This window comes from Gymnoscopelus microlampas (genome assembly GCF_963454915.1).
Source record: "Gymnoscopelus microlampas genome assembly, chromosome: 11".
Classification (NCBI taxonomy): domain Eukaryota; kingdom Metazoa; phylum Chordata; class Actinopteri; order Myctophiformes; family Myctophidae; genus Gymnoscopelus; species Gymnoscopelus microlampas.
In genome coordinates, this window is record NC_139948.1 from 4,267,886 (window position 1) to 4,291,678 (window position 23,793).

At 41.0% G+C, this 23,793-nt stretch overlaps 1 protein-coding gene across 1 annotated transcript; it reads right to left on the reverse strand.

Annotated features, from left to right (window-relative positions):
- Window positions 1-5,447: 5,447 nt before the first annotated feature.
- LOC311055882 (kelch-like protein 21) lies at window positions 5,448-23,793 on the reverse strand. The gene is made up of 14 exons (XM_084072149.1): window positions 23,749-23,793; window positions 20,668-20,776; window positions 20,360-20,554; window positions 18,670-18,804; window positions 17,956-18,151; window positions 16,311-16,450; window positions 15,307-15,442; window positions 13,792-13,926; window positions 11,874-12,017; window positions 10,815-11,000; window positions 9,475-9,612; window positions 8,636-8,822; window positions 7,727-8,533; window positions 5,448-5,626 (listed from the first exon to the last, which is right to left on the reverse strand). The coding sequence occupies exons 2-13, from the start codon at window positions 20,746-20,748 to the stop codon at window positions 8,371-8,373; spliced, it is 1,836 nt and encodes a 611-aa protein (XP_083928275.1). The 5' UTR covers window positions 20,749-20,776; window positions 23,749-23,793; the 3' UTR covers window positions 5,448-5,626; window positions 7,727-8,370.

Consider the following 23,793-nt stretch of genomic DNA (forward strand, 5'->3'; position numbering starts at 1 on the left):
GACCCTTGTATTTGTGATTGTGATTACATTTTTTCATCCAGCAGTTTGCAAGATTAGCTCCGGACAGACACACAGACTCTTATAGACACCAGACGGCCATCCGATTTCAAAGCCACACCATGAAAATAAATGAATTATATAATAATAGTCATTTATTCTGATCTACTCCTGTCCTATCAGGTTTAGTTATTTGGCTATTCAAAAATAGCAGATATACAAGCTCATAGCGCGGCACCGAGTGCCGCGCTACTGCTATTTTTTGAAAAATCTTGAAGACATTTTTATTTTATTTTTTTTCAAAAACCTGTTAGGATTTGGAAAATATTTTCAAGAATCGCCTCAGGTCTTAATGGGTTAAGTTTAGACAGAGGTGGCCTTGTGGTTAGAGTGTCTGCCCTAAGATTGGGAGGTCGGGGTTCGATCCCCGGCCGGGTCATACTAAAGACTATAAAAATGGGACCCAATGCCTTCCTCCCTGCTTGGCAGCATCTAGGGTTGGAGTGGGAGTAAGTCCCTACTAGCGTCATGTCCAGGGGCTGTACTTGTACATCAAGCTCCCTCATACTGCAGAAACAGAAGATAGGCTCCTGACCTATGGGCCTCATGCCTTGGCAAAGCTAGTCTTACTTACTGTATAGTAATCCAAACATTTGTAGTGTGTGTGAGGGCCCATTACCTTCTGTTTGTGCATGGTGGCCCCTCAGAAGGCTGTGGGGGGAGCCGGCCACCGCCACCAGGCTCTTGGTGTTGATGAGGGTGAAGGTGTGAGCTCCCTCCACCTGCACCACAGACTCAGGCTTGTGGTCCACACACACCCAGCTATGCTCTTTACCTCTGGAGAGGAGAACGGCACGGTCAAGGACTTCTATACACGCTCAACTAGTCACACATCACAGAGATTATGGAGGGCAGAGATGTGGATTTTGGACACAACATGGTCAAACGCTGGACTGGTGACATGGTTGGTGAAGGATACAGCTGAATGGAGATGCCGTCTGGTTTCTTTATCTTGTCCTGGGTGCTTATCTCCTCCAGACAGGAGAAACTGCTCTCCATGTCATCTTCATCTGCGCCGTCCTCTTCCATGTTGGCAGCGCAGTCTTCCACCTCGTTTGACTCAGAGAGCCTGGAAGATGGAAAAACAAGAAACACAAATAACACCTATAAATACAGCTTCTTCTACAGTGTTTTAATCTCAATCTGATAGAAGGCAAGTCTCAAAATGACTAATCTGAAGTGTACTGTAGGATAGTAGAATGTCTAAGTTTATTGTTTGAACTTTATCGTTATCAATATGGAGTTTGAACCTGACCCTATGTGTCTGATTCTGGGACTTCCTGATAAAAAGATAGTTAACAAGTTTCATAAACGTTTGTTTAAGCTTTTAACTTATGCTGCGAAGAAAAATATGTTGTTGTCTTGGATTAATGAAAAACCACCAACAAAGAATGATTGGCACAAAATAATCATGCAGTGCATTCCGTTTTTTTAACCTGCCTGCTACGCTCCTCAACTGATCCCTTCTATAAAATATGGGACCCATATTTGCTTTTTATTGGTCCTCAATTAGCTGACACTTTAACATATATCCAATCATTGTGACTGGTTGAATGTTTCTACCCAGGTCTGGGTCAGTTGTGGTGGTGGGAGGTTGATTAATAGTAATAAAACAAAGTTATAGCAGAAAAAAGCCAACAACAGGCAAATCAACTCGGGAAATGTATGATTCCTCAAAGACTGGTCTGCTGGTAGATGACACATGGATATAACATGTAAATAGCATGATGATCGCTTCCCCTGAAAGCCAAGGCAAGAATTTTCATATATTTCCTTAACAGCAGGCCAATAAAAGTGTGTAAAAATTTACCTCAAAGTAAGGGCTGAAGGAGGCCAGTACATAACGGTGGCAGGGGACCTCCTGTCCCTCACAGCACAGAACCACATCACAAAAGGTACCGTTGAGACGCAGCCTGTCGAGACCCTCTTAAGACCTTGTTGGGATGGTTGGGGTCCACAAACGTCTCAGCATCCAGGGAGGATAGAGGTACACTGGCGCCGTCCTCCTGAAGTGCAACGACAACAACATCCAGAGAGGATATTTATAGTCAGACAAATAAACTACTATTCATCTGTGAGTAATGTTGCTGATCTGGTGATGATGCTTGAAAGCTGTCAGACAGCTACAAGGGAGATGCTGCTGCAATTAGGCTTTGAAATTAAAATTAAAAGAGAGAGTGAAGGGGCGGGGGTGACCCGTTTATTATTTATTATTACTATTATTTATTTATGTTTTAACATTTAATCGTGTCTTGGTGTCTGCTTGCAGGTACACATATGGGTATCGGTTGTCTCTATCAATTCGTTACTGTATTTATTTATCTTTAGTTTTTACTAATATATAATATATGTACTTATTTATGTATGTTGCTTTGTCTGCTTGGACATTAACCAGTAATGGAGGAGGGGGATGTGGGGGGGGGAAAGAAAGAAAATGATGTGTTGAAATTATGTTTTCTTCTGTCTACTCCGCTGAAAAAAGCTGGGGAAAAAAACATGTTTTAAAAAAAGGAAATTGTCACTCACATGGTCAGTGTCCAGTCTCATCCTCTTGGCAGCCTGTCGTGATTCTCTCTGGCAGGCAGCATCCAGGATGTTGTCAGCCATGTCTGAGGTGAGGTGTGGTTGGGTCTCGTCTGCAGAGAGAACGCACACATGTGGTTACACAGTGAAATCCTCCGTGTACATTTAACTCAGAGATTTGGAACCTTGATGGTATGAACATGATTCACATGTTTTTTTTGCCTGTTGATCACAGTGATTTAATTCAACTCAGGCTGAGCATTAGTGAAATGAGGTTGTTGTTGTTGTAATAATGTGGTAAGATGTGAACGAATGCAGGATAGGAGTTACTCTCTCGCCAACTTTAAAATGCAACGAAATAGCATCTTGACCAAAAGGGTCCTCTTTATATTTGAACGACACTATGTTCTCGTCTGATATACTGACGTTTTATTTAATCAGGCGAGGTATGTTGAGCATATCAAGTGCTTTTTTGTAATATCCTGGCTACTACATACTGTTCAGTTAACAGACATTTTGTACCTGGGAGCTTCACAGTACAGCCAGTCTTCTACGGCTGGCCACTAGAGCAGGTTGAGTATCAGGATTACTTCTTTGACACAACTGAAATGAACAAGGACATGTTTCTCAGTGAGTGCAAACAACTAGTATTAAGCATCATTATGCTATCTATGCGTAGTGGCTTTAAAGGGATACTCCACCCAAATAAATACATTTCTTTCTATCGATTAGTCACCCCATGGAGACTTGAATTCATGGATATTTCTTTGTTTTTGTCGCTTTCCTAAGCCAATCATTTTGATGACCAACGGACCGGTAAGCAGCAATGTGACCAACAAGACCAGGAGACCTGGTTCTGCCAGACCCAGAATGAAGTCCTAGTATGTAACACACCTACAAACCTTTATAACTGAAAAGCATAAATCATTTTAGGCATTTGGTGTGGAGTTGTTTGTGTATAGGCTAGACCAGCAAACCTTCCAATCTGATTACATTCACCTGAATAGTCCCCTGTGCCTATTTACTTATGCCAGTGCCTGAGCTTAATCTGGATGGCCGGACTTCGCTTGACGTGTGTCCAGTGTGTGCAGATGTTGAGAAAACAGGTACAAAACATGCCCATGTATGGACGGAAGGGGGACAGACTTTTATGGCTGGGGCCTAAGGACAAGGGGACAAAACCTTTTTTTTGCCCATGTATGGAGAAAACAGGTACAAAACATGCCCATGTATGGACAAAAGGGGGACAGACTTTTCTGGCTGGGACCTAAGGACAAAGGGGGCATGCCCATGTATGGACGAAACAGGTACAGAGCCTCATGTAATACCCTTTGGGTCTGGCAAAAATATATATATCATTCAACTCAAGTCTCCATGGCGTGACTAATCGATAGAAAAAAAGTCATTTTGTAGGTGAACTATCTCATTAAATAACATGTCAGCTCCACATCCTAGAGACTCTTCTCCCTCCTGGCTTCCAAGCTGTGGAATAACACCTATACCTCTTTGCCGAAAATAGCCGATCTACAAGCTCACAACGCCTCGTAGCGTGAGGCGTTGTGAGCTTGTATTTCGGCTATTTTTGGCTAAAGTTCCCCTCAGAAAAGGGATGCTAGGATTCAAATAGTTAAGGTAAAAAAAATTGCAAACATTCGGCAGAAATAGCAGATCTACAAGCTCTTGGGAAGTATATGGTTATGTCAAATGATACGCTCCACACAAAGGTTTGATAGTGGAACTCAAACCATGAAGCCTAAATATATCCATTTATTCCAATACATTCACATACTGATTCAACTATTTTCTTGTTTTAAAAAAAGCTATATTTATCCAACCAAACTATGAATGCATGTCATGGAATGCTGAATTGGCATATGTTGGTATTTACCTTTGTGCAGAAATAAATGCTAATTAATTGACACAAGGTAAGAAACTTAAGATAAACCTTTATTGCAGACGTTATATGGTGGTGAGTAAATAAAAACACAAGTAGCTTTATGAATATGTGGGCGATGAGTCCTTTCCACCACTAGAGAGCAGCGTAGGTCTGCTAAAAGACAACAGGTTCTGACCCCCATCATCCCACAAACTAGAACCACGGACGGTTTAGTAAATAACATCATATAAAATGTAATATTTTCTAAATGTGATACATTCTACACTCATGTTTATGTCAGGTCCCTACCCTCCCATCTCAATAGCAGGCACTGTATAATCGCGGGTTCAGAGTTAAATTAACACTCTTTACTGTGTACCTGTATATATTTACATTTGCTACCAGTCTTGCAATAAGACACACTGGAACTGATTCAGTGGTGAAAAATGATTCTCTGCCTCCGTCCCCCCGGCCGGGATTCCTCACCAACAGGTGAGTCAGTACGGTACAACAGCAGTGGCAACACAGAAATGTGTGGGGAGGGTTCATTGGCATAACGACAAAATTGGAAGAAAAAAAGGGGTGAAAATAACTGGCAACTCTAAAAAATAAAATAAAATAAAAAGAACAAGGCTAATTTATGTTCATCATATAAAAAAATTGTTTTTCCTAATTATCCTTATTGTGTATTACTCTTTTTGTTGACCGAATACTGACATCCAAATCAAGTACACATTCCCATCGCTAAAAACATCTAGCAGGTTTCTGTAAAAATGTAGGCTACAGTATATTGCCCCAGGGCTGGTCTTTATTTATTTAGGTTGTGGTGTGGTGTGGTGTGGTGTGGTGTGGTGTGGTGTGTGTGTGTGTGTGTGTGTGTGTGTGTGTGTGTGTGTGTGTGTGCGTGTGTGTGAGAGGACTGGGCCTATAGAAGGTGTGACTAGGCCTATAGAAGGTATAACTGGGCCTATAGAAGGTATAACCCGGCCTATAGAAGGAGGTGGGTTGGTGAAAGGATGACACTGTCCCTGGATGCTGGGCTTGTCTGTGTGGAAAGGCTTGTGGATACGGATGAAGTCCAGGCCAGACTGAAGGTCAACGTGGTCACAAGCTCCTGAATCTGCGGGGAGGTTTTGTTGTCGCTGGGTTCCTCCTTCACGTTGCCATTCACTGCAGGGACGTCAAGAAAAAGAAAGCCATACACAGATTAGTGTGAAAATACATTAGAACCCCAGGGTTAAAGTTACTTTATCAACAGCTGACAGAAAATCTGATGACAGAAAGCCTCATGAACGCTGGTATTATAGTGCCCCCTACAAAGGTGTATACCAACAACAATATGGCCAAGCAGCAAATTTGCAACTTCTTGTCATCATTTTCATCAATCTAATAAGCAATTTTGTTAGACAAAAAGAACTTGTCAGTTCCAAAAATCAACTGTCATAGATATACATCAACTCAACAACTGCAACAGTTAATCAGTTATGAAAAATAATCAATTTGAATAAAAAGTCAAAATGTATTTTCATTTATATTTATTTTTTGATTTCAACATCTTGATTTTCCTTCATCACATGCACTGTCATTTGAGTCAACAAAGTCATATATATACTTACAGTAGCTGTGTGCCTGTGCACCGGAAAGCTCATATTGACTATTTTTGGTGCGATAAGTATAATTCGGCCTAAAGGAGCACTTCACCTACTTTTAACCTGCTCATTATACGATGGTACCATTTCTGTCTACTCACTGTTGAATGAAAAACTTGTTAAAAATAATTAAAAAATCACACCCTGTGTGAAGGTAGCGGCGCTTGTCATCGATATGTGTTTATAATGTGTTTATAGCCATGTGTCACGTGAAGCTTGACCAATCACTTTGTTGACGGGTCTGACCAATCAGAACGTTGACGGTGAACACGGACAAAGTCAGGTATAGAGCAGGATCCGCTCTATACCTAAAGGTATAAAGGTATAGAGCGGCTAGCGCCGCTAAAAATCACACCCTGTGTGAAGTGAGTGGTGCCTTTGATGAGCCCAGTATTGACCCCCGTATTGATGTTGTCATCAATGTTTGTGGACATACATACATACATACATACATACATACATACGGACACACAGACAAAGTCATGTATAGGAGTGGTTGCCTTCGGCACCACTCAAAAATCACACCCTGTGTGAAGGAAGCGGTGCCTTTGATGAGCCCCGTATTGATGCTGTCATCAATGTTTGTTTATTGGACAGACACACACCCGGACAGACACACGGACACCCGGACACACGGACACACAGACAAAGTCAGATATAGAGCGGTTGGCACCGCAAAAAAAATAAATCAACAAAATCAACATAAAAAACAAGATTTAGAAAGCCCCAAAGGTAACAACAAAACAAAACTACAGCTACATGTCCGAAGGTTTTTTCTGTTCTGGCCCCACAGTGGTGGAATGAACTTCCCACTGATGTCAGGACAGCAGAGTCACTGCCCATCTTTCGCCGCAGGCTGAAAACCCACCTCTTCAGGAAACACTACCCTTCCTCTTTGCCTGGCCTACTTGTTGTTAACTAGTTGTAGGAACTATTGTTGTATTGCTGTGCATGGGTTCCCAAACTTTTCAGCCCGCGACCCCAAAATAAGGCGGAAATTGACTCGCGACCCCACCTAAACCTGGAGGTCATTTATAAACATAAACGTGCACGTTCGGTGCGCATTTGTAATGTATTAAAATGGTAAAATGTATCATTTGTGATCATTTTAGATGGTATTTCATCCATTCTGTTGAATTTAAAGTAAAAAAATAAAAATAAAAATAAAACTTTTTTTTTTTTTTTTTTAAATGACCCAAAATTATTTCGCGACCCCACGTCAGTCTCCCGCGACCCCAAGTGGGGTCGCGACCCCTACTTTGGGAACCCCTTCGATACACTTTTGTATTAGCTCGTGCTCATTTGATTTGGCTATTTTATCTCATGTGTTTAAGAAAGTAGGTAGCTAATATATTGCACTTTTACCTTAGCGCTAGGTATACTCTTGGTTGCTTGTTTTTACAGGAAATGCACTTAAGACTTCTGGTTTCGTTCCCTACCTGCCTACCAATGACATCATCAATGGGGAAACTTTCTCTTCCTGGATCATCAATATCATCATTTCATTAATAAAAAAAAAGTTTTCTAGTTTTTTTCCCCCCCATCTTGTGAATGACCAAAAATGCCTCCTGATGATGTCACAGGCAGGCTGAAACGGAACAGACTGACAGGTTGAACTTACCTTTCAACAAGACGGTGGTTCTGGGGGTGACGTCTGCATCCATGGAGGGACTGGAAGGGAAGCCCCTCAGCTCTGATAGGCTGGCCAGGAGCAGCGGTAGCAGCATGGGACGCTGTGTCCATCTCTCTCTCCTCCTCATCTCTTTAGTCTGAGTGAGCTGGGTCTGAGCAGAGCTTCTGAACTCAACTCAACGGGAGGCTGACACTACCATCACAACACAGTGTGTCTCTTCTCTGTGACATCCAAGAAGGAAGCTTCTTAATCATCATCTTCATTGTTTACGTTATATCAATCCAATCTAATCCTATTATTATATCCATCCATATTCTGTCACCTTTAGGGTTGGGACCCTTTAGGATTTTAACGATTCTGGTTTGTTAACGATTCCCTCTTAATGGACCGATTCGGCCAAAATTATATAGATTTTTTAAAAACACAAATTCAGTCAGGTTCCAAATGGGCAGGTCTGTAACTCAAGAGTTATGGTGGTCCTTGAAATTAAAACTTTGAGAACTACTGGTATTCTAATTGTATAGCAGACATCAAGTCCACATACCAGCTTCTGACAGAGTGACAAGCCCGTTCCAAATGTGATGGAACCGATTCCGGTTCCTCAATGTTGGATCCGGTTCCGGACCCCAACCCTAGTCGCCTTCAGAATCCTCATCTTCATCATCTATGGGTTGACTGTGATCCCTCCTCAGCTTGAGAGAGACACATTTGACACGGAAGTGAGCATTAGATATCTGCCCCACAGTTTCCCACGTGTCCGTCTCTTCACAGTAGCACTCGATGTTACGGGCAGAACTACATGAAGAGACACAAACAAACAAACAGTCGTGAGAGAAATGTCTGGTGTGGACCAGAAGACACCTTTCCTCAGACGTTCATGGAGCAGCAGTGTCATACCTATCATTTTTGTTATCGAAGTCCCGCCCTCCTAGAACGTAGATCTTTCCATCCACCGCAGCCATGCTAGGCGAGGAGCGTTTCACTTGCATGGGGGCACACATGGTCCACTGGTTGGTAGTAGGGTGGTAGCATTCCATCCTATTTTCCATTGTCCTCCTAAACTTATCATTAAAATATTGACCACCTAATAGGCGAACAAGAATGAATAGGATAGTGACTGTTAGTGTGTTTTATAATGTGCCCAAACTAAAGTGAAGTTTAGGTGAGTCTATTATGATTTGCCTTTTCTCTATGAATGCAGATTAGCGATGTCGAAGTGTGTGTGTGTGTGTGTGTGTGTGTGTGTGTGTGTGTGTGTGTGTGTGATGGAACTAAGATCAGTGGTGGAAAGTAGCTGAATACATTTAATAAAGTACTGTACTTTTAATAGACTTGAACGTTTCATTTTTCTTGTCTTTTTTAATACTTGTTACTTCTACACCACTACAAGTCAGAAGCAAATACTTTATTTTATTTATTTTTACAATTGTTTGACAGTTTACTACTTACTTTGCTAATTTAGATTATTTATACTAAACATACATTAACTGATAAATTATGATTATTATTATAGGTTAAGCTATAATAATACAACTGTGAAACTGTGAAAAGGGCCATTCTGCATATTGAGTATTTTTATGTTTGGTATTGGAACAACATTAAAATGTTATGCCTATATTTTTGTACTTTCTCTTGAGAAAAAAAGGATTTCTATATTCTGGTATTGTTAATCTTACTCAAGTAAAGAAAAAAAACAGAATACTCCTTCCACCACTGACTAAGAAGAGGTAAGGTACCTGTAACATAGATCTTTCCATTCAGAACACAAGCAGCTGATTCATCACGTGGAATCTGCATAGGAGCGACTTCTGTCCACACAGATGTTTTAGGGTTGTACTTGGCCACCTGGGGCCGCTTTGAATGGGGAGTACCACCTAGAGTCCAGGAGGACACACACGTCAAAACATTATTCACCGTCAACAGGAGACGCATGAATACATAATAATACCAAAGGATTTGTACATTTTCAGTGACACATTATGCTTGACATACACTAACACTAGGGGTGTCACGATACGCCTAATCCACGATTCGATTCGACTTTCGATTCTAAGGTCACGATTCGATTTTTGATACGATATATATTTCGAAAACGTCCTTTTTTTTCAGCTTTGAGGACTATATGATTATTAATTTAGCCTATTGTCTTGATTTGTAAAGAAAAACACAGGTTTCTCAATAAGTCCCTTTTATTTGAATAATATCAAATGAGAATGAGAATTACATCAACTGTCATTTTCAGATTCTTCTTTAAGATGAGTAACAACATTCTTGTGAAGCTCTATAACTAAATAAAATCTAAATACAAAGTTGAACATGAAAGGATCCAAAGACAACTGTTATTTGGCATGTTCTTAAACATCTTAAAGTATGTTTATATTGTTTGAACAAGTAAGAGCTTTAACAAGAAATGTTTTCTGAGGTGAACTTTAGCCAAAAACTTTAGCCGAGAGGTATAGGTGTAGAGGGGAAAAAGAGAAGACGGAGCAACTATCAATGTGGAGCATAATCGACAAACGGTAGCCGTTTTGTCAACAACGCGTCGGGTACCCTCATAATTCACTGGGAAGCCAAAATATTGCCAGACTTTTGACTTAAAGGAAGCGGGAGCGTTTTCTAATTCTTCCGTTTGTGTATCGTCATAACCATCGCTGACTTCAGCAGTGGCCATGGTGAAATGTAAAGTAGTAGTACAGACGCAACGCTACAGCGGACTCTCTCTCTGTCTCCTCCAAACTCCTCTGGTGTGTGTGGGTTTGTCCCGTCGTCTTTTTTTTCTCTCCCCCGCCGTAAGCACGCATGCGCGATGCACAGAAAAACACACCAGCGGCTCGCGCATGGCTTCATCCGGACGTGCAATCGGATGTGTGCATGCGCGGGAGTATATTTTTTTTTTATTACCGGTAACTTGAATCGCGATACGCCTTTCGATTTCGTACACTATATCGAACGTAATTTTCGGTTCGATTTCGATACGTATCGAGTACCGTGACACCCTTAACTAACACTACATGAAAAACACAACCTCATGAAACCCAGCAGGCTGAACCTGCAGGTGCATGAATCTGTTCCATACCAATAAAATAGAGCTGCCCATCTAGTGCGACCACATCACAGCTGTAAGAATCGTAATGCGCTGCCACACCGACAGAGTCCATGAGCTGCCAGGTGTCTGTGTTGGGGTTGTAGCGTTCCATCGAGTTGTCACCCCCCCAGTCCCCCACTGGCACTGCAAACACATATCCATCGAGCGTCACCAGGCCTATGTAACATGTGGGGTTGAGCAGAGAAAAAATACATATGAAACCGATGAAATGATGACCTTGGCCGAACGCACTATGCAGCATCTCATTGGGCAACCAAGGCAAAAACACTTAACGGTTATTCCAATACAAAGACAGGGCAACAGCTCATTTTAAATGCCGGAAATTGGATTAATGTGAAAAAACTGTATCTATGTTATAATTTGATATTCTCGTCAACAATACATATACATATACATTACATACATACATTCTATAAATCATGTTTGAAGAGCTAAATCCATCCCGCCTCCAACATTTCCCATACTCAAGGCTAGGATGTCAAGAGTGGAAGTAGCATTACCTTACTGCACACAGTAACACTTGTATCATCAATATACATTTATTTCATATTTAACAACAGAAATGGTTCCAGAGCATTGCAAATACAACTAGCTTTGAATGCTACATTTATAGGTCAATATTGCACAAAGTACAGTCAGTAGAGTATGTGAAATTAGCAACTGGATCCACTTGTGATGTAATTATTCTGCAGTTGGAACTGATACATTTTGCTACCTGTACAGATGCCTTTTCAGAACCTGCTCATTTTAATACAACTTCCATACAATTAGATATTAAATATAAAAGCAACTGATATTGTCTGGAATTATATTCTGAAATGTGTACATTTGGTTTACAAATGTGGCTATTTGGAAACAGACCATCTACTAGCTGATGTGACACATAAGTGAGCTTGTAGATTTGCGATTATTTGAAAGACAGCAATACAGAAATAATAAAAATATAAATGTTGCCTATGGTGACCTGCCCAAAATAGGGCCACCACGGCTAATGTGGTTAATTTGAATGTGATAGTTTGACAATCTTACTCGATTCATCGCGTGGTTCGTTCATGGGAGCCATCTTCAACCATGAGTTATGGTGAACATCATAGCGCCACATCTCTCTATTGTAAACATAATCCTGTTTAACATCATCATAGACTTGGCCTCCGGCCAAATACAGAGTGGAACCTATGGTGGAAGAAGAGCACAATAAAAACAAGATAAATTAAATAAGATTTGAATATGCATACACAACTTTACATTTCTTCACATAACTTCCATCTTATTGTGATGGTTTACTTACAAAGCCACGGAAATGACCAAAACATGCCCGTGTGTTGTGAAATAAGCTGCCAGGTGGGCTATATAATAAACTTTATTTGTATAGCAACTTTCATGAGATGAAATGCAGCTCAAAGTGCTTTACAGAGCAAGAATAAAGCACAAGGGGGAAAAAGCATCAAACATTGAAGAAAAAAAAAAAAAAAAAAAAAAAATATATATATATATATATATATATATATATATATAGCAAAAAAGGCAGTGAATCAGGCAAAAGGACATGAATAATAATAACAACAGAGATTTAAAAATCAACTAAAAGCAAGAGTGAAGAAATAAGGTCTTGAGCTGTGCTTTAAAGCTATCCACAGAGGCTTCTTTGTAAGTCATTGTAGGCACTTCGAGCAGGTCAGCACTAGAAGACTTGAGGGAGCGGTTTGCAACATATCTAGGCAGGCAGTCATAGAGGTAGGAAGGTGCGAGACCATTGAGAGCTTTATAAACAAGTAAAATCATTTAAAAATCAATCCTAAAAACAACCGGGAGCCAATGTAGTGAAGCTAAACCTGGAGTAACATGTTCCCTCATCTTAGTTTTAGTTAAAACTCTGGCTGCCGCATTTTGAACGAGTTGTAATCTGTCAGTTGATTTCTTTGGCAGGCCGGAAAAAAGTGCATTGCAATAATCAAGCCGAGAGAAAACAAAAGCGTGGATCAACGCTTTTGCATAGTCCAACAACAGATAGGCTCTATTTTGCGCAATATTTCTAAAATGAAAGAAGGCAATCTTGGTAACATGATTAAAGTGTGCAATCTTGGTAACATGATTAATGTGTGTATTCGAATTCAATTCATAATCAATAATAACCCCCAGGTTCTTTACTGTAGTGTTACTTTCTACAGTCAGGTTACAGAGTCTACGTATTATTGATTCCCTCTGCTCACTAGAACCAATTATGAGAACTACTGTCTTATATATGCCAACCTCACCACTGGCTGCATGCAGCAGGCAACATTCATGTAGTAACATTTAGACAACACCCTGCCTGTGATCTATCAGCAATTAAAATGGTCAAAAATCACTGTTGCCAGTATTCCTTGACCAATCATGTTGCTCTATGTGAAGGGAAGTGTCTACTGCCTGTCAATCATAAGTACACTCAATCACTAGCTGTAGTGCTTTGAGATTCTGTGCAACACTACTACTTACTAAGTTTACTGTATGGTGCGGTACTATAGCTGCTCCGTGGTGTGTTGAACTTGAACCAGACCCCTCACTACTTTTGGAACCCACTGTCTCCATAACAAATACACAATAGCTATGAAAAATATAAACGGTTTAAACTGTGCATGTGTTTCTTAACATTCTCGTAAATCTAATAAAGAGCGGCACCAGAAGCGTAGACACCATTGGGCAACTCGGGCAGCTGCCCTGCCTAGCTGCTGGAAGACGGAGGTGAGATAAAAGAAAATCTGCATGTGTGCGTGCTAATTTAAATTATCTTGTATGTGTGTGCAATATTACATTGATTCCTATGAATGGCAGCTTGTCCAACATGATGGTTGCTAAGCTAGCATTGAACAAACACTATCGGTGGGTGGGGCTTAGCGATCAGTCTATTCAGAGGTAAAACAGTAGGATCCATTACAGATCCTAAATTGACTCTGATGGTAATCCTCACCTGATGTAACCACACCATACCCGTTTATTTCCAAGGGCAGTCGCCCAAGAGTCTTCCACTGATTGGTCAGGGGATCAAAGCTCTCAACTTTGTCAAAGCCCTTTGAAGTTTTAGTCTCTCCCAACATCACGATCACTTCAACAAGCAGAGGAGAAGAAGCAGGTGAGACAGAGTAGATTTAAGAGTTGAAGGAGAAACCAAATGTATTCGGTTGAGCTTTCAGTGTGGCAACCCCAACACAAACTTAGCACTAGCAGTCACTGAATGAATCCAGGAGAAACTTGGTATGCATTGTATAAAAGTGCAAAAAACTAAATGAAATCTTGAATTGTGAACTTAAAATAATGAAACCATGATGCAACTACATTTTTTTCCCTCTGAATACAGGTCTCCACCAGATCAGGTAGGTTATTGGGGCCTCCTGGTGGTGCTATAACAGGCTAATGTGAAAAAGGGTGCCATTTCTTCCTCAGCCTTTCACGGCAATCAGACATGGTTCATGGTTTGAGGCATTTTGTTAAAAACGGACCAATCCGGCAAACTTTGGAAGCCAATGTTAGCCAATCAAGAAGGAATATGAAATATCGGACAGATCCGGCTACATCACATTACATTACATTACATTACAGTCATTTAGCAGACGCTTTTATCCAAAGCGACTTACAATAAGTGCGATCAACAAAGGTAGGGAACGAAAGCTACTAATCACCAGCGGTTATAAGTGCATTTTCTGCAATAACAAGCAACCAAGAGCATACCTAGCGCTAAGGTAAAAGTGCAATATATCAGCTACCTATTTCCTTAAACAGATGAGACAAAATAGCTAAGTCAAATGAGCAGGAGCTAAAAACAAATAATCACATGACTATAGAGATACTGTGTACCAATTTGTGTGATGTTTGGACAAAATCTGAAGGAGTAGTATCAAAAGTCGGCCTCATGTTTTTTTCTTGGCCTCTAGGGGAGCGAATCGGCCTTTTATAGCACCACCATGAGGCTGATTTGAAGATTTTCAAGAGGCATTTCTTCCTTCCTAGTGGCAATGTGCGTGCAAGGTTTCACAGCAATCGCACACTGTGTTCATGATTTGAGGTATTTTCAAAACGGGCCACTCGGAGCCAATCAGGATGGAAAATGAAAAATCCGGTTTAATTACTATAGAGACACTGTGTACCGATTTGCGTGATGTTTGGATAAAATCTGTATGAGTAATATTAAAAAAAATGTTTTGCAAAAATCGGCCTCCTGGTAGCGCTTACAACAGGTCAATCAGAGAAAATCGGGGCAGAGGTTCTGCTCTGGCATCCAGGGCACACTGGGCAATACCTAGAATTTGGCGGAAGTGAATAGACATTGACGCTTTACAAATCTGTTTACATTCTCTGTGAATGAAACGAGTGTTGTGATTGGTCGAAAAAGATAGTTTTCAGGGGAAATTCGTACGACGGAAGTCCCCCCCCTACTCTTTTCCAGCATCATGAGGTGCAACATGCATGCATGTGTTCAGCAGGGTACCTGAGGTCCTACGTGGGCGTGCTGTGTTACAGTAGGGCCGCTCCTTGACCTCAGAGATGAACCTCTGGCTCTGAGACTCAACCACAGTGAGGAGGTAGGAGGGACTGATGAGAGGCAGACGGATGTGCTGCAGCACCTAAAAGAATGTATAGAACACCATGTATTTACTAGTTCAACTGGAACAACATTATATAACAAGACCAGGAGACCTGGTTCTGCCAGACCCAGACTTCACATGACTTGTCAGCCTGTGTCTATGCCCATGTATGGACGAAAGGGGGACAGACTTTTATGGCTGGGGCCTAAGGACAAAGTGACCAAAACCTGTTTTTTAGGATGATTAATTGATGTTTAATCATCCTAAAGGGGGTTATTTCTAAACAACTACCGGCGTGGCAACAATTATAATATTTATTTATTTAACTTATTATATGGCTACTTAAATTAATAAATTGACCCAAAAGTAACAACAAAACGAAGGATTTCCTTGCTTACGGTAATGAAAGTATTCCATAAGTGTTGTGCTAGGCGGACACCGTCGCCTCGGAAAACAAGGAAGTGTTGATCAAATAGAATCAATTTTCGCTTACTGCATTGTCTATTTCTTGCTTCAAATGTTTTCAAAAACATTCTTGAGAGCAACATTTAGTTGTTGACATTGTGTGTTTATTTAAATGACTGTCATGTTGGATACAGCATAGAATTCAAGCAGCGCAGCAGGTGCTCTGAGTCTTTGATTAGACAGCAGTCTGTTATTGAGCTCATCGGTCATTATACAGAAATAACACACCGCTGAATTTAGTGATTGACCGATCAGAATCAAGCATTCAACCAAGCCGTGTAATAACTATGCATAATACCAGCCAGTAGCACATATACAGTAGAATGCCAAGCATGTATTGGAAAGTGACGCTAGAAAATAACTTGCATTTAGAAGACCCCTGACACATTGATAGGCAGAGACCTCTGATCGTCTGGTAAGGTGAGACTAAGAAATTACTGACCTTTTCTAAGCTCTGCTTGCGGGTAGGACACTTGTCTAACCACAGCATGGCAGCCTCAAACACCATGTCCTCCTTGGGCACATTGAGATGGTCACTGGAGAGAAACTGTGTCAGTCTTTCCACAGAGAGAGACAGGAACTCTTCCTATTAGTAGAAAACAAAATGCAGTGGATTAGTTGATAGATGAAGACCCTGTCCTCATACTTCACACTGAAGTATGAGAACAGGGTCTCATACTTCATACTGGTGATAGATGGTTTGTTTAGTGAAATGTTCAAAGAGAAGGTTGTGTGTAATCCTGTTGCTGCTCATTTTAAAAAGGCTGGTCATAATCTTAATAATTTGCGATATGTTGGTGTTGAGAAGGTTGAAAAGCCACCCAGAGGTGGAGATCTTGAAAGGTTACTTCTCCAACGTGGGACCTATTGGATTTATCTCCTCAATACCATGTCTCCTGATGGTCTAAATGAGGAATTTGTTATTAAACCTTTCCTCTAGTTTGTTGTTTAGCCTATACATTATATCACCATTTATGACTTCTAACTGTTCTTATTGTTGGTTTTTCACAAATGTATTGAATGGCTATTAGGGCGGATTCACACTGCGGTCTTGGAACCAGCCTTGAGGCTGGTAGGAAGGAATACCTGGGAAGGAATTGGTAAAGCGTGTGCACTTTGTGAGAAGTTTTATAAGGTTTTCAATAGGGGGCGAGCCTAACTTGTTTGCAATGTTTTTTAAAAAGCTATACCCTTACCTAATACCATTCCAAAAATCTAAAACTTCTCACAAAGTACACATATAATAGATGCTAGCTTTACCAATTCCTTCCCAGGTATTCCTTCCAACCAGCCTCAAGGCTGGTTCCAAGGCCGCAGTGTGAATCCGCCCTTAGTGTCTAATATGTTTAATTAAATGTGAAAAGTCTATTCTCTGCCATGCATTGAACACTCCCCAGAGGGGTGTAGACAAGTTTTTTTGTCCCTGGGATTGGAGATGGGTGTTTTTTTTGCTCCTCCTGACTCCCAGGTGTTGTACATCTTCATTAGTCAATGTTTGTGTACCGGTATATATATTATGCTTTTGTCTGTCATTGTAATATCAATTTTGCCTGATGAAGACCTAAAGGTCGAAATGTTGCAGTATTAAAAAAGAGTTTCTTGGAGCTTGAAACAGTGTGCGGACCTCCTCCTTCTTTTTCTTGTTTAGTGAAATGGACATGTGACTGTAGCTTATTAACTATTTGACTGCCATGGACGTGTAAATTTGTCCGTCGGTACTTGGTCCACAGTGTTAAACACGAGTTAGACGAGTTGGGTGTCACTTTCACTGCCTGATGACGACAGACCCGGAAATTACATAATTTAAAATAATAAAAGCTTGCTTACTTCCTGTTTATTTCCTATGGGGAAATGGTAGGTAAAAACATTTGTTTTCGCTGGCACTGGAATGACACAATTACACTATTACTCTGGCAGTTAAAGAGTTAATATATATCCAATCACCGTGACTGATTGAATGTTTCTACCCAGGTCTGGGTCGGTTGTGGTGGTGGAAGGTTGATTAATAGTAATAAAACAAAAGTTATAGCAGAAAAAAGCCAACAACAGGCAAAATCAACTCGGGAAATGTATGATTCCTCAAAGACTGGCCTGCTGGTAGATGACACTGAAGTGTTCCAGAATGTAATCCATGGTGTGTTTCTCCAACATTTCACAGGAGTGGTCATCGGCACAGCAGTAAATCTCTACACAGTTATGCATGTCCAGGTGACGCATCATGTAGTCGCAGCAGGCCTCTCGAACAGCCGTGACATCAAACAAGTCTGATGCCGATAGCAGGGCCTAGAGCAAATTAACAAATTAGCTTTATGGAGCACTGATGTTATGTAGGACATTGGTTCTCAAAGTGGGGTCCGGGGACCCCCAGGGGTCCTTGAGGGAGTGCCAGGGGGTCCGCAGCTAAATGATGGATAGTGAACCAAATGGACCCATACAGGTCTGTAAATCAGAGAGTGTACAAATGGAACCAAATGGACCCGTTCCGTTTGTACACTCTCAGAGTTAAATTAACATAGATTTTACAATATAAATTGGGGTCCCAGAGATAGAAATGCCATTAAATGGGGTCCGTAGCCTAATGCATGTCAAACTGGGGGTCTTTGAAATTAAAATGGTTGAGAATCACTGCTAGAGCTGTAAAAAATCTTCTCTTATGGGGGTCCCTGGCATATCTTTTCAAATAGGGGTCCGCGGGCTAATAAATGTCAATTTGGGGGTCCTTGACGTGAAAATGTTAGAGAACCACTGATGTAGGACAACCATGGAGACAATGAATGACGTTTATGATGACAATACATTACCTGCACATTATCAGTAGAGATGGACACCTTAGAAGTGTAGGCATAGTTCACCAGCAAACCTATCATCTGAGGCTCCACTCCACCGATGGTCACCCTTTCCTGTGTGGACTCCATCATACCAGACGTAAACATGGCCTGTGTAGGTTGAAAAGCCTAATGGTTGGTGTTCATGGTTTAGGCCTTTCTTATTTACATAGTATTAACGGTTAATTTAATTAATTGGATATACTGTAGCATGGAAATAGCATGATGATCGGTTCCCCTGAAAGCCAAGGCTGGGTTGAAATATATTTCCTTAACAGCAGGTCAATAAAAGTGTCAAGTGTTTCCCCTATATGCATTTAACAGAGGCGGCACGCTACGCCTTGTTTTTGGCCGCCACAGCTTGACTTTTATAAAAATAAGAAATACATCTCAAAAATATTTTTGTATGCGACGAGTTGTGAGCTTGTAGGTGCGCGACACCTTCGTGTGATGGGGCATGAATTGGGCCGTGTTCTCGTGCTCTCTTGGGTCTATGGGTCTCCTGTGAAACGGTTCTCCCTAGGGTAACAGCTTTCTATGGGTCACAAAGGTTTCACGTTTCAGTAACCTACTAGGCTCCAAATAACTTTGCGCTTGTCTGTACATCGTCGCAGCATATTAAATGAAGATACAACACATGTATTTGTTTTGTCTAGAGCGCGCAGTTGCGCGAAGTCCATGCTTTTCCAGTTATAGTATTTACAGTACAAGCCCCCTCGCCCCCCCTCCTCTCCTTCACAAGACTATTTAACCCAAATGCCTGTTGCTGGGACGTATCTGACTGCCGAGTTCTTGAGCTAGAGAAAACCTCAAGAGGACACAGACTTCAGCATAAACATTTGTACTTTATTTGCGCTACTTTTCTATGCGGTTAAATGTGCAGGTTTCTCAGCTGTTCAATAAGCCTATTCAATTAGCCCACTTGTCCCATCGAAGCAGCAGGCATTTTAAATTAAAATATATCCACGCCGACGCTGGTTGTAGCTGCTATGGTAGAGCTTTCCAAACGCAGGGCTGCGTGCGCAGTGAATTCCACGCTGTACTATATCCGTCCGAATCACCTGTTGCCTTCAATGAGGAACGATGATTTGGGAGTGGAAGGTAACTAACGCTAGCTGCAGAAAGACCCCCTTCATTTGGGAGAAAAAGAAAGCGGTCTGTGGTGTTGCGTCACTGAAACAATGACTGATAAGACAGACATAAAGGACTTGAGCTGAGCTGCTGTTTTGGTTGTCAATAGCCAGAGTGACAATGTCAATATTTTGAGGAAAACAATGATAATTTAAATTAAGAAATTATTTTAACCCATTAAGACCTGAAGAAGCATCGGAGTCAATTTTAGATTTGAGCTAAAAAGCACCGAGTGCCGCGCTACGAGCTTGTAGATCTGCTATTTTTGAGAAATTGTGAAAATTTGTGCAAATCTTTGAATACATATTTTTTCAAGTGAACATTTGTAACTCAAATCTTTGATTCTGGGGGGTCCCTGGAACAAAATATTTTGAGATGGGGGTCCTTGACATGAAAAAGTTTGAGAACCACTGATTATAGTAACATACGTTTTTTTTTTCTTTTTTATAATCGGCCTCATGTCTTAATGGGTTAAAAGATTGGCGCTCCCATGGTTACAACTTCATCCTAGGGGAAACCCTGAGTGTGTATTCACCTCAAAGTAAGGGCTGAAGGAGGCCAGTACATAACGGTGGCAGGGGACCTCCTGTCCCTCACAGCACAGAACCACATCACAAAAGGTACCGTTGAGACGCAGCCTGTTGAGACCCTCTAAGACCTTGTTGGGATGGTTGGGGTCCACAAACGTCTCAGCGTCCAGGGAGGATAGAGGTACACTGGCGCCGTCCTCCTGAAGTGCAACGACAACAACATCCAGAGAGGAGATTTATAGTCAAGACAAAATAAACTACTATTTATTCATCTGAGAGTAATGTTGCCGATCTGGTAATGATGCTCACTCACATGGTCAATGTCCAGTCTCATCCTCTTGGCAGCCTGTGGTGATTCTCTCAGGCAGGCAGCATCCAGGATGTTGTCAGCCATGGCTGAGGTGAGGTGTGGTGGAGTGGGTCTGGCCTGCAGAGAGAACGCACAACATTACTGTTACATGTGGTTACACAGTGAAATCCTTCAGTGTTCATTTCACTCTGAGACGGTACAAATGGAACCTTGATGGAATGAACATGATTCACCTGTCTTTGTCTTTTTATTGCCTGTTGATTTTACAGTCATTTAATTCAACTCAGGCGGAGCATTGGTGAAATTAGGTTGTGATAATGTGGTAAGATGTCAACGAATGGAGTATTGGATGCAAAGAAACAGCTTCTTGACTTGTTAGCGTATTGTTATAACAATAAAACTATATTTGTACAGCACTTTCTTTTTAAAGATGTTTTTTGGGGCTTTTTATGCCTTTATTTTAGAGAGGGATAGGGAAAGTAGGCTGGCAGGAAATGGGGAGAGAGATGGGGGGGTGACAAGCAGCAGAGGCCGTCGGGAACGGGAGTTGAACCCGCAACCCGCTGTCAGGCTGGCATTGCAGCCTAGGGTTGCCTGGGCCGCCACGCTAAACGGCCCAGGCCTGTAAAGCACTTTTTTAAACAATGTAACAAAGTTATACTATGCAGGTATATTCTGGTTATTTGTTCACGTTATTGTTATTCAGATAATTGTTTTTGTGCTATTTAGACAGCATGCTGTTTAGACAGATCCTAGGAGGATTGACATTTACCTGCCATCCTAGTTTCTTTGAAGCACTAAATAGGCTCTATGCACAGCAGCCATATTGGGAATGAATTGGGCCCCTTCCTTACTTCCTTCATAGGTGTTACCAATAATACTAATTAAGGCTCTGTTCCATTTAGTGTGGCACAGTGGTCTCTTATTTTCAAGGACCTCCACAACTCTGAGAGCGTACAAATCCATTGTACACTCTCAGAGTTACACACCCACCATAAGGGGCTATTTGGGAACCAAAATGGGGTGTTTCTAGTGAGCCAACATGCACGATATCAGCACCCTGACCAGAATGGAACAGAGCCTTCATTAGTATCATTGGTAAAACCTGTGAAGGAAGTAAGAAGAGGCCCAATTTCATTCCAATATGGCTGCTGTGCATAGAGCCTATTGTTATTGACTAATGACTATAGGGTTCATGTCATTTACTCTGATCTTACACTCTGGGAAGTCACTCTAAATTGTATTTGTAATGCACAAGGTGACCACCGAGGCGCAGCAGAGAGCCTCTCATCACTGCTTGACCTTAATGGTTATAATTACCAGTGTGTTCTGTGTTGCTAAACAGACTCCACTCCACACACAACTACAGTGTGAGACATGATGAAAAAATACCCCAGCATACATACCAGTATTAATATTACAGTGGCATTTATGCATTTATTTAGAATACAGCTGTATATACAGTATATACACATCACTGCATACATACCTGCATTGACAGTATAGTGGTATAGAAGTATACAGACTGTATACATCACTGCAACATAGAAGCAGCATCAATATTACACTGCTATCTAGAGAAGAATACATGCTATTATACTTTACATCAATGCAACATAGTACATAGCAGCATTAATATTACACTGCTATCTATATACTGTAAGTATACAGACTATATAGATCACTGCAACGTAGTACATAGCATTAATATTACATTGCCATCTATAGAAGGATGGCAACTTGGCCCTATTTTGGGCATGACATTAAATGACAATAATTGAAATGTGTTTTCATAATATTAAAAAACAGCTCACAGTCGGTGAAGTATAACTACAGTGTACAGAGGTCCCCTTCACACAAATCCCCTCTACAAAGTGTATGTATGTGGACTGAATATGAAATTAAATGTATGTGTGCAATCGTTTCATTTACACAAGTATATTATGGTATATGTACTGTATGCTACTACCGTGTGTGTGTGTGTGTGTGTGTGTGTGTGTGTGTGTGTGTGTGTGTGTGTATGTATATATATGTGTGTGTGTGTGTGTGTGTGTGTGTGTGTGTGTGTGTGTGTGTGTGTGTGTGTGTGTGTGTGTGTGTGTGTGTGTGTAAACTTTCTTTCAATGCAGCAACCTCATGGAGACAAATACCTGACATGTGCAAACACACTTGGCGTTGGCAATAAGCATTATTCTGATTGTGTTTCTGGAGTTGTAGTACAGTAGTAGTATTATCTAACCATGACGTAAGCAGCATCATCAGCACTAACCAGGTGATCAAATAATAAATGAGGACATGTATTCAAGCAGACGTTGATTATGGGGTGATGGGGTCTACTCTAATATCAAACTCTGGTCTACATGTATCTTTATTAGCCTTAGATCAAGACTATCGTATGTAATTTATCGAGTCAGACTTTTACTTTCATATCTACTTGAGTCTTAGCGACCACTCCCCCAGTTTGCCCTGGAATGTCACCAGTAAAGCCCGTATTTCTCCAAACATATACAAATGAAAAATATAAGGGTCTTTCCCGCTTGCCCCAAATGTTAACTAGGTGTCCGGCGTGTTTGTCCAATGTATTAGTGCATATTTTTCAATAGAAAAGTGTTTTAAAACCGTTTGTGGCCGATTCTGCCGGAAGTTCCCAATGGGCGGTAGTGACGGGGCACGTCCGGTGAAAGCCGGAATTACACCCAATGTAAACAGGGAGTAAACGAGGGGGAAGAAATGGCGTTCGGCCACAGACGGCATTAAAACACTTCTTTATTGAAAAATACAGACTAATACATTACACAAATACTCCGGACACCTAGTTAGCATTTGGGGCAAGCGAGAAAGCACCGTATATTTTTTTATTTGTATATGTTTAGAGAAAAACGGGCTTTACTGGTGACATTTCAGGGCAAACTCACATTTATTTAACATCTCTAACGCCATTCTAATATCAGCCTCAATCCAACGTCCAACTGTAAACAACACGCAAATGATGTAACAAACATAGCGTAAACAATAACATGTATATTTGTACAAAAAACGTAAAACGCATGGACACAAAGAAAAACACACCTCAAATAAACATACCTCAATGTTTTAGACGTTTTAAACTTGAACAACAAAGACACTTTC

Coding starts and splice junctions, on each gene's coding strand:
- LOC311055882 (XM_084072149.1), bottom strand. CDS start 20,748: ATGGCTGACAACATCCTGGATGCTGCCTGCCTGAGAGAATCACCACAG. Junction 18,805..20,359: donor CCTTCAGCCCTTACTTTGAG/GTGAATACACAC, acceptor CAACCTACACAG/GCCATGTTTACGTCTGGTAT. Junction 18,152..18,669: donor TCTCTACTGATAATGTGCAG/GTAATGTATTGT, acceptor AATTTGCTCTAG/GCCCTGCTATCGGCATCAGA.